General features: G+C 42.1%; 1 protein-coding gene and 1 long non-coding RNA gene across 15 annotated transcripts in view; one reads left to right on the forward strand and one right to left on the reverse strand.

Moving 5' to 3' along the window:
• Positions 1-17,457, reverse strand: part of LOC120407592 — a 75,115-nt gene that overhangs the window by 28,794 nt on the left and 28,864 nt on the right. The window contains exons 2-3 of one of the 2 annotated variants that reach the window (XR_005600126.1): positions 15,084-15,192; positions 7,442-7,697 (exon numbers count right to left, since the gene is read on the reverse strand). This is a non-coding gene — a long non-coding RNA (uncharacterized LOC120407592). Of the gene's footprint in view, positions 1-7,441; positions 7,698-15,083; positions 15,193-17,457 lie in introns of those variants that run through there. The other variant, XR_005600127.1, reaches the window with a different exon arrangement.
• Positions 1-17,457, forward strand: part of TJP2 (tight junction protein 2) — an 83,794-nt gene that overhangs the window by 17,078 nt on the left and 49,259 nt on the right. For 5 of the 13 annotated variants that reach the window (XM_039543293.1, XM_039543297.1, XM_039543295.1 and 2 more), the window contains one exon: positions 1,663-1,783. The exons of 4 other annotated variants lie outside the window; for them this stretch is intronic. Coding sequence is in view for 2 of the 9 variants with exons in the window: in XM_039543290.1 (XP_039399224.1) it covers positions 13,761-13,823 (63 nt within the window). In the remaining 7 variants the exon portion in view is untranslated. Of the gene's footprint in view, positions 1-1,662; positions 1,784-13,352; positions 13,374-13,627; positions 13,824-16,677; positions 16,826-17,457 lie in introns of those variants that run through there. 4 more of the 13 variants (XM_039543291.1, XM_039543290.1, XM_039543292.1 and 1 more) reach the window with 4 other exon arrangements.

Raw genomic sequence — 17,457 nt, forward strand, 5'->3', positions numbered from 1 at the left:
TTACTGCCAGGGACAGTTCAAGCAGCCAAGTTAACTTAGAAGAAATTGCTTTAATTCCATTTTCTTATGGATGTCTCTATTCCAGGCTTCATAATCACCCTTCTGTGATGCTGACAGGCCAGGTGCCAGCTCATTCCAAGGTCCCTTTGTCTCCACTGAACACTGACAAATGCATAGCTGGAACCAGTCTGGCTCACCTATATGTTAATATTGTTAAAATAGGCATTAGAATGATAGGGGTGTGCTTAGGGTTTAGACGTTATGGAATGCTTGTGAGTTGCTGCCTGCACTAATCTCACTTATAATATCGGTATTCATATTGTAAGGTAACATTTGAGCGTTTCTATTGTAAGCCTCTGTACCTGTGTAAATCGCCAGACTAGTGTGAAACGCTGGTCTCCAACAGAAGGTTTTATGTCCTGCCCATCAAGGAAGGCCCCCCGATACTAGATGGACTAGTGTGGAATGTTAGAGGACTAAAGACTTTGTTGGTTACTCTTTTCCCCCAACCCCTCCATTAAGATGAATGATTCAAGAGATTTCCTCCTATCCAGGGCCGCCGGGGGGGAGGGGGCAAGTGGGGCAATTTGCCCCGGGCCCCACAGGGTCCCCATGAGCCCTGGCCCAGTGGCGATCCAGGTCTTCGGCAGCATTTCGGCGGCGAGGGGCCCTTCAGTGCTGCCCAAGATGTGGAGCGACTGAAGGTCCCCCCGCCACCAAAATCCGCCGAAGACCCGTACCGCTGCCGGATGAGTACAAGCGCCGCAGCTCCCTCGCTTTGCCCCAGGCCCCTTGAATCCTCTGGGCAGCCCTGCTCCCATCCGCTGAGTCTGCAGCTCAGAGCAGAAGGGGGAAAGGGAATAAAAACTCCTAATAAGGAACCATATCTTTATGTGGTTTGGACCCTGGGGGCGTAAGCAAAAGCTCTCCAATGCTTAGACAGTGTTAGCCCTAAGGGACCTATAGCACTTGCTTATTATTGAAATTTCTATGACTTTTTGAATCTTAAGAAACTGTAGTTATCTGTTTACCTGCTTTAACCGTGTAAATAACTGTCATTTCCTTTTCGTATATAATAAATCTTTAGATAGTTTATTACAGGATTGGCTACAAGTGTTGTCTTTGGTGTGAGATCTAAAGTGCAGTTGGCATGGGGTAAATTACTACACCTCTACCCCGATATAACATGAATTCGGATATAACACGGTAAAGCAGTGCTCCAGGGGGGTGGGGCTGCACACTCCAGTGGATCAAAGCAAGTTCGCTATAATGTGGTTTCACCTATAACGCGGTAAGATTTCTTGGCTCCCAAGGACAGTGTTATGTCGAGGTAGAGGTGTAGTAATTTGGGACTGAAGTAACCAGAATATTGCTGTGATACTTGGTGTAAGGGACCATCTATCACAAACGTAGGCTCATCTGAGTGGCAAGATGGGTCGGTGTACCCCAGGGGACTGTCTGTGACTCCATGTTAAGGCTGTTATAATGCCTGAGGAGTTTACACTTGATAATTGGTTGGTGAAATCTAAGTATAGGGCTCACAACCGTTTGGGCTTCTTAACAGTCTGCCCTGCTGTTGGTGCTCGTGCCTTGAGCCAGTGCAGGACAGCTTGACACATTCATTGTGATTATGCTTGACTTAAATGCAATCTTATTTTTCAGGAAACAGAATACTACCCTGCCATCCCCTTGCGAGTGGGACTGGGTGCACAGCTATACCTCAAGCCCAAAACACTTGACCAGGAATAGACAGAGTGTGTCGAAAAGCAGCATTCCTCACCAGGTACTAGTTAACAGATTCATAAGGTCAGTTAGGAAAAAGTCATCAGCCTGAAATCTGTAAAATGTTATAGCTAATGCTTTATGATGGCTGACAAATTATCATTATTTCCTTCAGCTGTGGTTTTAAATTGATTTATCAGGCTGTACTCTTCAGGTGGTCATGCAGTGATTGGATGTAATTCTGTTGGAATTCCCTTATAACTTAGGAGCAATATATATGTGCATATTGTAAACTTTGGTAGTGCATAACACAGGCTCTTTGAAGTAGAGACCTTGTCTGCAAAACATCAAGTATGTTGGTGACAAGTAAATAACGATGCACTGGGTTGGATTAGTTCATCGGTTAGATGATATTTTGGCAGCAAAACATTAGATAAGTACTTGTTTAGTTTCATTTGTGTTAATGTCTTCCACCAACATAAATATTTGGTATGGGTGTGTGTGGAGAAAATCAATTACTTTAAACTAAGCACACAGGGCAAAATGATTGTGAATTACTCAGTTACTGAGTCATGGATAGCATAGAATACCCAGAGAGACCACAGTGTTGTGCTGCATATATTTTCTCACAGTACATCATTAAGGTAAATGTATCTTTTAGGCATCTTAGAAAATATTGCATTTGAAACCCTGTCTCAGGTGCTTTTGATGAGAACATCAAATATATGCTCAGCTTGGTTTCATGTGGAATAAACAGAAGGTAACTTTAAAGGAGCATAAGGATCATCATACCCTACTACATGAGCATGATACAAATTAATTTTGGCCTTGAGACTCCTAAGATGTTGCTCAGGTTCTGTGGTGATGGGTGTCTGTTACTTGTGATACACTATCCAACAAGTTCTTCCAGCCTGTTTATCTGACACACTAGCAGCTTTGATTAATCTAGTTTAATAATCTAGAAGCAAGAATAGATAGTGCTAAATGAGAGTCTCTGCCTGAGCACTACAAATAGGAAAATGGGGTTTGAGATCCCTTTCTAGCAGGACTTTTCTTACAAAAAACATATTTGCTTTGCCTACACTGGGGAAACTGACATAAGGATTTCCACCAGTTCTAAGAATGGTTCAGCTGAACTGCTATTAGAACTGGTGGGACTTCTGTTTTGTCAGTGTGCCCAGTATGGACGTGGCTATTGAGAACCTGGAAACTTGTGCTGCCTTCAAATCTTGAGTTTTACCTGAACAAGTAAAGGACTTTGATCCAGTTGTGTTGAGCTATCTCTGCCTCCTCCTGCTCTCTGTTTTTTGCCAAAGAGGGTGGAGTTAGGAACAAAAACCTCTGATCTCTTGGGCATTTAGCCATATGAATTTAGAACCTAAGTTTTGTTAAAATGGCTTATGGCATCAAAGAAAGAAGCACGCTGACAGTGGAGAGGTAATGGGCAGGAATGTCATCCTTGCACTTTCCAGCGATGTGTTGAGAGCATAATCCTGAAAACACCTGTGGGAAGGAAAGGCATTGTGCTCTGCACATCAGGAACAAGACCCTGTTCTGTTTTAACCTGCACCCACCCAGGCAGGCAAAAAAGCAGACTGCTTTCTGCTGTAAAGTTCTGTCTACATTATGGAGTTTAGCCTATCGAAAATCCCCTACTGCTGCCATCAGTTCAGCTGAACTGGTTGGAGTCCATTGTAGAAAAGGCTTCAGTGACCAGACCCATTTTTTCTGCTGGCACACTCATGAAAATGCATCCAGCTACCAAAGCCTGATGTACGTTTGGGCTCCCAGCAGTTCAGATGAACTGGTGATTGTAAGGGAAGGGTGGTTTATGTTTAATTCCCTAGTGAGGATGTAGACAAAGTCAGCAGTCTGGGGATGAACAGGCTGAAACAACACCCCCACTACTGCAGAGAAGACAGTTTTATGCGGTGGGGGGGATATTATCTCCAAGAGGAGGACAGGTAATATTTCCTCACCACGCTGTTTTGGGGGTTCTGCAGGGTTAGGTGCAACTATAATTTTCACACTGCGCTTTGGAGAGGATAGCAACAGGGATGTGCTGAATCAGCAGGGATGATGTGATGAGACACAGCAGATAAGGGGGGGGGAGAGAGAGAGAGTTGTGAAGATGGATTTATGCTGTCAGGGAAGGACTTGGTTAAAGAGCTGCTAAAGCCTGTTGGAACTTGTTTTTTTCCTTAACTGATGTTTTTTTACAAGCAACGCTTTTTTTTTTTATTGTATGTCATATACTTTCTGTATTTCTCTCACTTGCCCTTGATAAATATGGTAATCTCCATGAAAGCAGGATCTTTCTTTCCCCATGGTGTCTGCTTGTTCTGTTTGTGACTTAAGCATTGATTATTGTGGAAAAGATTTTTTATATTAGTGGAACTTGACTTCATCAACTCCCCATTGCCATTTCTCTCACTTGAACTATTAAGAGACAAAGATCCTAATGTCACACAGATGTGATTAATAATCAAGAACTGTGGAAGAGAAATGAAGAGTACAGGAGATGCACAATGGAAACAAAATCGTTTTTAAACAGAACGTTTTCATGTCATATATTCTAAAATAGTCCAGGGGAGTTTTGCCTGTGAAATGAGTGCTGAATAGGTCCTCTTTTTAATGAGGTTCTGCAGAGAGAAGCGCATATATTAATTGTGGATTTAAAATTGCTCCTCTTTTTCTTCAGAATTTTTAGTAGTACAGTGCATTTAATATTAATATTAATAATAATATAATAATAATAATACCGGGCTCTTAGCTTAATCACTAGATATCAAAGCATTCTACAAAAGAGGTCAGTATCATTAATCCCATTTTAAGATGGGGAAACTGAGGCACAGAATGGCCATTTAGAAGGCCAGTGGCAGAGTCAGGAATAGATTCCAAGTCTCAGTACCAGTTCAGTGCTCTATCCAGTAGACCAGGGGTAGTCAATTATTATTTTTTTTTGTCAAGGTCCAGACTCCAGAGAAAATAACTAAAAAATAATAATAATGATAATAAGTAAATAAAAAGATTTCGGAGTCTGTTCAAAAGCATCTGGCGGTCGGGGTTTGGCCCACGGTCTGCCTTTTGTATGGTAGACTGTACTGCCTCTCCCATTTGCTATAGTTCAGGATGCTGTTGCATGTTTTTCAACATTATACAATAGGTGAAAATCTATTCAGAGTAAACAGTTGCTTGGCACTGTACTTCTCTGTGCATTTCATCTCTATTTTTGCAGAGATACAGTTCTTCATGAGCACACAAAACAAGATGTTTTTGCATTGTATTTTAGCATAAGAAAATTCTGGGTCCACTGCTAAAAATCTTATGCAAACAAAGTGGCCAAAGATTTCTAAATTAGCACTATAAATAAATTGATCGGTTTGGTATCTTACTCTTTAAAGTTTAATGCTGTTCTTAATGTAGTGATTTCTCTGCAGTGGGTTTTTAATCTAGTATGTCACAGTGGCTGAAATAATTTTTCACTTTGTGAACTGTAATCAAGTTCCAGTCATAACAATTCATATTAAAGTTTAGCACACTTTCTCACTCTAAGCTTATATTAATCTAAACTACTTTAAAATTTTCAGTTCCATTTGTGTTGCATCTCTACACTGAAAGAGAATAACCTGCTTTTCCCAGCAGAGTTGCAAATGTATAGCTGTTTGGTGGTGGTTCTTTTGTAGTCATAGAAGCCAAACTAGGGGTAGCCACAAGTGTCCTATGTAGTTCCACAGTGGCTGCTATCTCAGCGTTAAAGCTGAGTGCAGCTTCAGTATGCTATGTCTTGTAGTTTGTATGTTGTACCTGTTTGGCGTTCCTGCACTAGCTAATTCCCTAAGCAGTGCTGAGGGCTCATTCTACTGTATGTCCTCCACCCCCCAAGATATTAATAAATCCGTCACTTTCAATCATTAAGGCTAGACAAACTGTTTTATGTGTAATTTGGAATGCTGTTTGCCATCAACCTGTAAAAGCTATGATGTGGGGGAGGGGAGCTTAACAGCATGGTGGAATTAAAAAAGAATTGATAGCACCTTTCATCAAAGGATCTTAAATAATTTTACTGTGGTATGTGTTAACACCATTTTATGGATAGGGGAAACTGAGAGACACAATTGACATGCCCAAGATTGTATAGGATCTGTGGAAAAGCTGGGAATAGAACCCAGATTTTCTGGGCTAAGATTTTTAACTAAGGAATGTGTGCTCTGGTTAATTTGCATTTAAGCAGTAAACAGAGTCATCAAGCAGGAAGGGAATACAAAGGAAGTTGAAGCAGGTGAAAAAACAAGCAGGGAATATCCTTCCACATAGACTCTTTGGCTCCTGGTTCTCAGCTGGAAATGTTTTTAGGAGAGGGACTGAAACTATAAAGAGGAGGGACAAACACCCCTAGGCATCCTTCTCACTCTCTGCCCATCACATTCACTGCACCTAAAGAGACAAACAGGGAGAAGTAATTGGACTCCCTTAAAATCTCTTTGTAGTTAATAAACGTGTTTTGTTGTTTTATCTAATCCAGTGTGTTCAAACTGAAGTGTCTGGGTAACCTCATTTGGGGTAACAAGTTGTGTGCATATTATTCCCTTAAAGGAATAATGGACTCCATGTATTTGTACTGTCCAGGAGAGGGTTGGGCAGTATAGGACATGTATGTTTCTGGGGAAAATCCGAGACTAGAAGTGTTTTGGGGTCACCCTGTGGTGATTTTTTTAAGGCTGGTAAGAGCTAAAGTGTAGCTGTCTGGGTGCAGCGCACACACAGAAACATAGCTGGGAGCGACTTACATGCTGAAGGCTGTTTGTGAGCAGCAAGGCATTTAAAGGGCACCTCAGGTTAGAGAGTAAGGGTCACACAGCTACTCATTAGTCTAGATTGTACCCTGGTATGTCACACTGGCATCTCTCACTGAAGTGTGTTCCTAGTCCCCTGATTTTATCATTATATATCACTGCCTAGTAGTCATGACATTGACAATAAATATTGCATGTAAAAATACATAAATATGTTTGTCAGAAAATCCAGGGGAAAGGGGCAGTTGAGAAATAATAAAATACAGTATAATTCATAACACAACAAATAACCACTTGGTTTTGATTAGTATAACCAGTCGCCGGTCAATGGGGGATATTTGTGTGTGCATGCTGATGACTATAAGATACAAATTAAAACTAATGTTAAAATCATAGATTATTAGGGACCTCAGGAAGTCATCTAGTCCAAACCCCTGCTCAAAGCAGGACCAATCCCCAACTAAATCCCCAAATGGCCCCCCTCAAAGATTGAACTCACAAGCCTGGGATTAGCAGGCTGATGCTCAAACCACTGAGCTATCCCTCCCTACTACTGTCTGGAGTGTTTTTGCTGAAGCTGATGGTTGCACAATTCCTTCATTCACAGTAATATTTGATAATTTGCAGAAGTAATAATGGGTTTCTCATGCTCATGTGCTCCAGCAAGTCATCTCTCTAAATTGCTGCTGCATAGAATGTAGATTGTTTGCCCATGGTCAAATTCAATGTCTGCTTTGTGTATTTAAACTAGCGAGCACAATGGGAGGTGTGGTTATGGAAAGAGTTGTTTGCGCACTTGTCATATAGTTTGGTGATGATTAATTCTCCCAGGAATGGGATTGATGTTAAAATATCACTCCTTGCAATGCCCCTGTGCATATGGAGTTGCAGAGGTGGCCTCTTTGTCTTGTTTGGCATGTAAAATAATGACTGGATTGTGTAAGTTGTGGATCACAGATATCACTTCTGTCCCCTCTAGAACAGACAACGAGAATGCTTTACTATTGTTTTGAAATGGTAGTTCTGCTCTTGCATAACCGTTCCCACTGCAGTATTCCATGTAAGGTGTGACAGGCAAGTGTTCCCACTTAATGATTTTCGGAGAGTTAGGTAACATTCCAGCTGGGCATGCTGCTCTGCCTCAGAATATTCTCTCGCAGGTCCCCAGGGCACTGAGACCTGTGAGAGGGAGAATTAACCGTGGTGTTAGGAAGTGAGCAGGAGAAGCCCTACTTGTGCAGCTGACAGTGCCTTATGTTTTGGTTTAGGGGTGGGTAGGTGTGATAGTTATGATACAGAATGGATCCCATTGTGGCCAGAGAGTCACTTATGGTCCTCCAGGCACTAAATTGGGGCCTTCAAGGGCAACTGTGAGTAATATACACATTTTCTTCCTGTGCATTAAAAATGTGCTCCCTGAGACGTGCCCTCAGATCCTGTGGCTTTGCTTCAGCTTTGATTTATCACTAGGGGGAGAAGATGTGGAGCAAGCAATGCTCCCCTGCTTTCCCTGCTGCCTCCAGAGTAACTTTGGTGTGAGCCAGGAGTGATCTGAGGGTTGCTGTCCCTTCCCTGACATTCTGGGTCAGCAAATCCCTGGCACTGCAGAAGAGGGAAGAGAATGGTAGCTGTGGCTACTCCATTGTCTGCTTACCTGCCAGGCTAAGGGAGCTCTAGGGAGAGCAAGATAGGAGCTTGACTAGCTGTGCCTGAGCTTAGGAGAGGGCCTAGCAAGGGATGGCTCCCCTCCCATCCGCTACCCTCCACCCAGGGTAGTCCAAGAGTGGGGGGAAAAAAGGAAGAGAAGCTGAGAGCAGCATGGGGTCTTCTCTTAACTTGTGCCAGCTGCTATGGTCCCCAAGGGACCACCTGCTGGCTAGGGATAGCTGGAGCATGCTGCATCCCTGCCCTTAACAAGCCCCATGCTCTATGCCTGTTGGGGATTCTTTACCCTCCCCTTAGCACCCTCACCCCCACCACATAAATTCCTGGCAGGGGACGTGCAGATGATTTCTCTTCTTTTTTACAGTACAGAAAATGAGAGATTGGGATGATGGGCTTCCTGAAATAAGTTTGGCCCTCAGGATGAAAAGATTGGACATTGCTTCTAGAAAACATTTGGCTGCAATTCTGCTTTATTCTGCAGTGGAACGAGCTGAAGATAAGTGTGTGTTCTGAATTTAAGTCCTCATTACAAATCTTGCCTTTTCAGGGTGCTGCTGCATAGCAGTGTTCTCTGTGAACAGTCGTTTAGAAAGAAGGGTCTGGAGACTGAACTAGAGAAGAATTGGGTTACAAGGCTTGGTGTACAGTAGCAGTTCTCAGCTGGGGTCCACGGCTTATAGGGGGGTCTGTGAGACTTTTCAGGGCGTCTACCAAGCAGGGCCACACTGAGCCCCAGTACCCGGCAGCTGAAGCTTGGAGTCCTGAGCCCCACCCTATGGGGCTAAAGCCCTGAGCCCCCGCACATCCCTCCCCCCCACCCCCGGACAGAAGGCCTGAGTCCCAGCTCCCCATGGGGCAGAACCCCAGAGCTCCAGCAGAAGCTGCCCCATGGGGCTAAAGCCCCAAGCCACCCTCCACCCTACGGGGCAGAAGTCCCAAGTCCTTGAGACCCCCCTCAGCCCTGTGGGACAGAAGCTCCCACCTGCAGCTGAAACTCAGAGCCCTTCCACCACCACCACCCGCAGCTGAAGCCTGGAGCCGCCCCTGCCCCTTGCAGGGCCGTGGCGTTTTTACAGTATGTTGCGGGGGGAGGAGGGACATTCAGAAAGAAAAAGGTTGAGAACCCCTGGTGTACAGGAAATCCTCCATTGTTTTCTCTGTAAGCATGTGCATATATCAAACAAAGTAATCCGCTGTTTGCACTTTTCTAAAGTGTTATTACATCTGTACGCTCCCTGTATTACTCAGCTGTTGTCTTCTCTTATCTTTGCAACTTATATGAACAGGCAGGCCTCTCTGTCTGGGGTAGGCCTGGGGGGGGAAGCAACTTTTTTTTAAGCTATAGTTCTTTGCAACCAACTCTTGCCCCATCCTCCTGGAGTTGTATTGCTCTGGTGGTTGAATGATAGAGCTGGAGAGAGAAAATTACAGTCCCTTTTTCTGAATCAAGCAGTGTGATTTCTATCAGACTCCCCCTTTTCAAAGCTTCTGTACATTCCTTTCTAGTTTCAGCAAGTTTCTGAATATACTATTGAGAAAATATGCTCTTTCACTGCATACCATACCAGCTTTAGCTTTGTGTTCTATAAACACTGATGGATCTACATCCTTCTCATAGATTTGAAGGCCATAAGGGACCATTGTGATCATCTAGGCCAATGGTTCTCAATCTTTTTGGGCTCAGGATCCTACTCAGACAGCTTTCATCATGATGGCTGGGCCAAACCTGAGTGGTACTGGGACCCCAGAAGTTGCAGTCCCTGGAGCAGAGAGGCGAGCCCAGACAACCACATGGGACGGGAGCTGCCATGCAGTGCTATAACTAGGCATGGTATGGTACTGCCACCCTTACATCTGCGCTGCTGCTGGTGGCAGTGCTGCCTTCAGAGCTGGGTGGCCAGAGAGTGGCTGGCCAGCTCACCCTGCCCTGGTTACGGCCCTGCTGCCACATGACCCTTTGAAATATTCTGGCAACCCAATTTTGGGTCCCAACACATGGGTTGAGAAACCTGTGACTTCCTGTGTAACATAGGCCATAGAGCTTCCCCATAATTATTTCTAACGCTAACCTTTTAGAAGAAATACAATCTTGAGTTAAAAATTGTTGGTGATGGAGAATCTACCACAATCCTTGGTAAATAGGTTCAGTGGCTAATTTACCTTCACTGTTAAAAGTTTGCCTTGTTTCCAGTCTAAATTTGTCTAGTTTCAACTTCCAGCCATTTTATCATGTTATATCTTTATCTGCTCCATTGAAGAGCCCATTATTAAATATTTGTTCCCCACATAGATATTTATAAACTGTAATCAAGTCATCCCTTAACCTTCTTTTTGTTAAGCTAAATAGATGGAGCTCTTTGAGTTTATCGCTATAAGGTAGGTTTTCTAATCCTTTTAATCATTCTTCTCACTCTTCTCTGAACCCTCTCCAATTTATCAACATCCTTCTAGAACTGTGGGCACCAGAACTGGACACATTATTCCAGCAATGGCTGCACCAGTGGCAAATACAGAGGCAGTGCCGGTGCTAGCCAACTGGGGACCCAAAGCAGGAATATTTTGCCCCAACCCCACATAGTAATAATTAATAGGTGGCCCCCTTGAATTTCTCAGTGCTCTAATCAGTTTAGTCTGCTTATGCCTAGCGCCAGCTCTATAATAGAGGTAAAATAATCTTTCTACTCCTACTCCAGATTCCCTTGTTTGTGCATCTAAGGATTGCATTAGCTCTTTTGGCCATAACATCACACTAAGAGCTTGTATTCAGATGATTATCCATCACAACCTCCAAGCCTTTTTCAGAGTCAGTGCTTTCTAAGATAGAGTCCCGCCCATCCTGTAAGTATGGCCTACATTCTTTGTTCCTAGATGTATACATTTACAGTTAGCTGTATTAAAACCCATGCTTGCTTGTGTCCAGTTTACCAAGTGATCTAGATTGCTCTGTATCTGTGACTTGTCCTATTCATTATTTACCACTCTCCCAGTTTTTGTGTCATCTGCAAACTTTATCAGTGACAATTTTATGTTCCCTTTCAGAACATTGATTAAAAATGTTAAATAGTATAAGGGACCAAGAACAGATCCTTGTGGGACCGCACTGGAAATACACCTGCTCAATAATGGTTCCTCATTTACCATTACAATTTGAAACTTATCAGCTACCTAGTTTTTAATCCATTTCATGTGTGCCATGTTAATTTTATGTTGTCTGAGTTTTTTAGTCACAAGATCATGTGATACCAAGTCAAATGGCTTAAAGACTTCTAAGTATATTATGTCAACACTATTACCTTTATCGACCAAAATTGTAATCTCAAAAAAAAAAAAAACAAAAAAAAAAGTTACTTTGACAGGATTTATTTTCCATAAACCTAGGTTGATTTGCATTAATTACATTACCCTCTTTTAATTCTTAATTAATTGAGTCCTGTGTCAGCCTCTCCATAATCTTGCCCAGGATTAATGTCAGGTTGACAGGCCTATCATTACCTAGGTCATCCCATTTGCCCTTTAAAAAAAAAAAAAAAAAAAGTACTTCAAGACTTACTGAAAATCCACATTGAGATCCTCAGCCAGCTCTTTTAAAATCTTGGATGCAAGTTATCTGCTGATTTTAAAATGTCTAACATTAGTAGCTTTTGTTTAACATCCTATAGAGATAGTAGTGGAATTAAGAGTGGTATCATCAGCATGTGATGAGACTATATTATCTGTTCCCCCACCCAATGCAGAACAGAGAAGTGTTCAATAAATATTTGGGGTTTTTTCCTGCATTATTATTGAGAATTCTACCATTCCCATCTACTAATGGACCAATCTAGTCCTGGGGATTCTTTAAACTCCTTATTTGTCCTGTGACATAGTGCAGGGGGTGAACTGGTGAGCCTGCACTTTAATCACTCAGATGTTAATTAGTTCCCCTTGAGAAAGCCGATGGGGGTAATCAGACAATTGGCTGGCCAGCTGAATGGGAGAAGGAGCCAATTACCCCATCAGACCAAGGCTGATAAAGAGACAGGAAGGATGTGCCAAAGAGGGGATCAGGGCTAGTTGAGCTCAGCAACATGGAGGCCTCAGGGGAGGAGAGAGAGACCGCTGTTCCCCTCAGGTCCTGGGGAGAGGACAAAAAGCACAGTTAGTGCTGTAAATAGATTGTTCACAGGGGCTGTTTAGATCTTGAAAACATATCCTTTTCTAGTAAAAGATTAATTAGCTTTTTCCCCTCTTAATAAAAAATATCACAGATGCTAGCCACTGGGAATATGAATGGGTTGCTCAAAAATGAAGTTTTACCAGATAGGGAGGTATAATGATCCAAATCAGGAAAACAGAACTTGCCAGAATACCCTGATGTGGAAGGGGAGAGGAATAAATTTAATTATAGTCAGTGGATGCTATTATGGCTACTCAAAGTGAGCTTTCGGCAATGGGAAGGAAGTCCTGGAAACAATGAATTTTTCAGGGAGGCAGAGATGGGGAAATGTTTTTATAGACTAGAGATGTGCCAAAACTTTGAGTGACTTAGTCATTTAAAAAGAAACACCCATAAATAACCAATCAAATTTAGATTAGGCTTTTAATATGGTGAGTGTAAATGTTCTGCTAAAAACAGGGCCACAATCTTCCCTTTTGACCTTTGGCAAGTCCTTTTACCTCTCTGTACCTGTTTCCACCTCTGTGAAGTAGGCATGACAATACTTCCCTACCCAGTGGGAATGAAAATACTTTCTTACCTCCCAGCATCGTTGTAAGGCTTAATTGGTTAATGTTTGTGAAATGCTCTCAGGTCATCTTTTGGGGTGGCTCTAATAGTACTAAGTCCTATTATTGGCATGGGATTTCATGAGTAGCTTCTCTGTCTCTGACTCAGCTATTCTTCTTGCTTCAGTGTGACAGGGGCCAGGGCTTGACGGACAGCGTGTCTCTGTGCGCAGCAGTCTAATTACTTTGCAAACTTCCTTAGAAATGGGGTCACCTGATCTGAAAGGGGGCAGCATTTCTGGAGCTGGTGCATTGAATGGCTAATTCGATTCCCCCCTCCCATCGTGTGAGGCGTAAAGCGAACAATTAATTCCCCGCAGGCGGCTCGCTCTCAACTTCCAAGGGGGAAGAAGAAATGTTACAATGGGAGCTGCACAGGGTTCCACCAGGAGCAAACCAATTGGACCTGCAGGGGGGAGGGAACAGGTCTGTAACAAATATCCTCTCCCATCCCTACTTCCCTTCCTGCCTGATTTCCATTCAGCTCAGGGGGGCTCCTTTTGTCCACTTCCCCGGAGGGTAAAGCTGCTGCTGTAAACCAGGAGCTGTATGTGGTTAAGCGACACCCCTGCACGGAAAATGGTAGTGAGTTGCCCCAGAGTGGTCGCACTTGGCTGTGGAAGGGTTAGTTACAGTTGCATCGTGGCTCTGGGATTAAGAGCACCGGGGGGGATCTCGGGGAAATTATGGCCCAAAGAGCCTGAGTTTGTTTAGAGTAGCAAAGTGCAGCTAAGAGACGAGCCACTCCAAAAGGGAGGCGGGGTGGGGGTGGGGTGTGTCTGCATCTCCCCTCCCAAGTGCGATACCTCAGAGATGCTGGCCAGAGGAGGAGATCACTTGCTGTACCCTGGGCGGGAGCTCTCAGCATGGCTCGGGGTAAGTGTGCTCTGTTTTGGCATAATTTCTCTCTCCCCCCCTCTCTTTTAAGGGGGTTCTGTGAAGCTGGAAGGAGTTCAGGGGACTACAGCAGAGATGCTGATCTGCTCAGCCCTGCTGTAGCTGGAACTTTCTCAGTTGGCAGGCACAGTTACATCTATAGCAATACTTCTTTCAAAGAATAAAAAGCTGCCTATGAAGTTACTTGACTGTTGACAATGGTAATTTTTGTAGCAACAATATCCTGCGTTTGTTGACATAAATGCTGCCCTGGCCCTGTTTTCCTCCCCCACTGGTGGTGAAACTCCCTTTAGGATGCATTTGCTTTGTTAATTTCATAGCACTATAGGTTTGCATGGTGCTTTAAACTATACAAACAGAGAGGAATTGTGGATATGAGAAAAAAAGTTTGCAGTTATTGTGGGCCTGAGTTAGGCTGATTTGTTCTGCTCCAGCAATCGTAGATCTATTTTCTAACTCTTTAGCCTCAGCATGGATTGAAGGATTATGAAACTCCTGGATTTTCAGTTTAAATCAAACCCTAATGAGCTCTGTTGTAATTAACATCCTTCCTGGAATGCTCTAAAATATGTTATGGTTTGGGTTTTTTTGGTCTGAGACTCAATTTCAATTGCTTGACTTTATGCATTCTATATTTTTAAACACATTATTTGTGCTCTGGACAAAAATAGTTCTTACTGGGAGCAGAGAACTACTATACATGTAAGCCATTAAATTTATTTTTTTTAAAGAAAATAATTTGCACATTTCATGCAAAAGTATTTGCTTTTTTGCACTCTCTCAAACTAAAATAACTGACTTAAGTGTCATACAATTAACTTTCTTTTTTGTTTTTAGTATATATGGACTGTGGGACTTGGGGGCTCGGGTGATTATTAGTGAAATACAGTTTCTTATCTCTAGTTTCCCAGTTAAACTATGACCAATGGCCACAGTAAATAAAAAGTAACTTGTTTAGTGATTTGTGGAATCAGTTGGTAGTCTCAGACCATTTTCTGTATGTTTTTTGTGGTAGGATTTTTTTTAATAAGTATATAATATGTCAGTATAGTAATGTGGACACACATCAGGTGTCACATAAACTATAATTCAGTTTTCTTTCCTGTTTTAAAAAAATAAAATAAAAACCACCCTTGAAATATTCAAATTATATACATAAGTAATCTGTGTAATGCTATGCTCCCATTACTGTTATCCTATTCTCCCCATCCTACTCACTTTGTTGTCTGCTGCACCCACCTGTTTCATCTTTCTAAATCAAGTTTGTAGTTTTGGGAGAAGAGATGATCTTTCACAATATGTCTGTACAGCACCTAGCACAATCTCGATGTGGAGTCTCTGAGGGCCACTGTAATAGAAATAACTAGAGTTACTTGTGCTGCTAGACTGAATATAGACCTATAAACCCTTGTGAAAACCGACTGATTATCTTATCCCTAGGAGTGGTCCGTCTAGGCTCAATTTGAGCTACACAGATCAAGGTGAGTGTTGAAGCTTGACCTTGCACAGCCATAGTGTCTGTTCTGGCAGCCCTGGGATCTGAAATCTAGAGATTGGCATTGTGCACAATGATTGCTTTCTCATTTAAAATAAATAAAACAATTGTGCATATATTCAATGTCAAAAATGAAGTTATTCCTGGAATAAGACATTCTATGATGAGATTCAGCTCAATAGCCCACCCTTAAATCTCAGAAAAAAGTTCTGTGATGGAAAACTTTGATTAACTGCTGTAGAGCAGTTCTGAAAGCACAATTATGATTCAGCCTGTGAGAATTCAGATTTTTTTTTCCATGTAAGGAAACCATTTTGCTACATGAATTATTTTACCTAATAATACCACATGTTCAAGGTGTTATGGGGGCCTGTGGGGTTCTGCATTAATTTAGGGAATCATGGAACAGTTTCTCTCTTTTCCAGCCACTTCAAACTGTTTAGATGGCAGAATGTGGCCCTAACTGGCCAACCGAGAATTTCTCTAGAGCAGATTGCAGAAGAGTTCTCAGCTGGCATACACCCCAAATACCCAATGACTACACCAACTTCCCCCAAGCTGTGGTGTAGAACACAAGTTAGGGGAGGGGCAGACCACATCTGTGCTACATCTTTCATAACTGGCATGGTCCCTTAGAGATCATCGCCAACTGGGGTAAGTCAGAGCAGCCCCAAAACTGTTCTAATTTACATGGATGGGCTGTGGCTTGAGCAAATGCATCATGAGAATCAAGGATGTGAAACTTGCTCCCTTATGCCCATCCCACACTCAACACAAAAGAGGATTTCAGCACAAGGAGGAAACTGTGCCTATATTTGTAGCAAGACTACATGTATATTGCTGACGCATATTTAACTTCTAGTGAAATTCGTCAACACTGATTAGCTGTAACTGACCAGAGTTCAGGGAGGACCACATCCACTTCTGTTGTCCTCATATTTTCAGAGCTCAACATGTACGAAGCTAGACTAGTGATTTTAAGTGTAATTGTGAGATTTACTGCAAATTAGGGTTTGATGGGAGAGAAAGATTAAAAGAGTTTAATAAAATGGATACAAATTTTAGTACTGCTTTCATTGCTGTGAGTAGAATTCTGGAGCTTTTGAATTCTGTGGCAAAACTTCCATTGACTTCAGTGGCACCAGGATTTCACCCTTTATCTTTATTTGCACTGTGCCACAAACTTTCTTTGCCTTCAGTATCTGATGTGGAGTCAACATCAGAGGAAAATAGTTATGATTAAAAAGCCAGTCACTCTTTGAATACACTGCACTCTCTTTGTTTTATATATAGCAGGAAGGGACTAGATGGCTCAAGGATACAAAGCTTCTCATCGTTCCAATCCAGCACAGCACCGTAATGACTTATGGCAGACACTAAGTAATGGTGGTTGGTCTCAGTCCAACTGCAGGTTCCCATGTCCCCAAACTATCATCATAATTGGCAGAAAGAATGGAAGGATTGAGCTACCGTCTTGCCCATTAAGGTGATTCTTTTAAAATTTGTTCGTAGGCATGTGTTTCTGTTGTCCCATTCTGTGGACAGAGAATAAAACTTAAGTCTCCAGTGCAATCAATCTGACACCTATCATGAGCATATTAACTTATGATATTTTAAAAACTCATTGTTAATTATATTCCTCATATGCTGGTTATTAATGGGCAGAATAACTTTTCTCTTGAAAAAAAGGCATCTTAGGCATCATCTTTCCATTTTGTGTTCTTTAAAATTATCTAAAAAGAATGTATCTGAAATTTTCTTCTCATAGTTTCATGCGTATATCTTGTCCTTTGAAGATCTTTATTTATAAAAGAGAAAAGGTGGCCACAGTTCTAGGTATTTCTAACAATGAGTCATGAGAAAAGAGAAAACAATGGAGGCACCAGAGCACTTTTCAAACATATTAAGGTCTTTGTACATCAGTGGTAAGGCAACTTCATTGGGGTATTATGTAAATGATATTGTAGTATTTTTTTAAAATTTGCTTTCAGATTAACTGAACTATGTCTTTGAAAAAGTTGTTCAAAATCCTAAATCCCTGACAGAATTAATAGGTGGACTTACAATACAAATACATTCATTTTAAAACAGTATTTTGAAAATACTTTTCACCCGCTA

The sequence above is a fragment of the Mauremys reevesii genome, linkage group 6 (genome assembly GCF_016161935.1).
Source record: "Mauremys reevesii isolate NIE-2019 linkage group 6, ASM1616193v1, whole genome shotgun sequence".
Classification (NCBI taxonomy): Eukaryota; Metazoa; Chordata; order Testudines; family Geoemydidae; genus Mauremys; species Mauremys reevesii.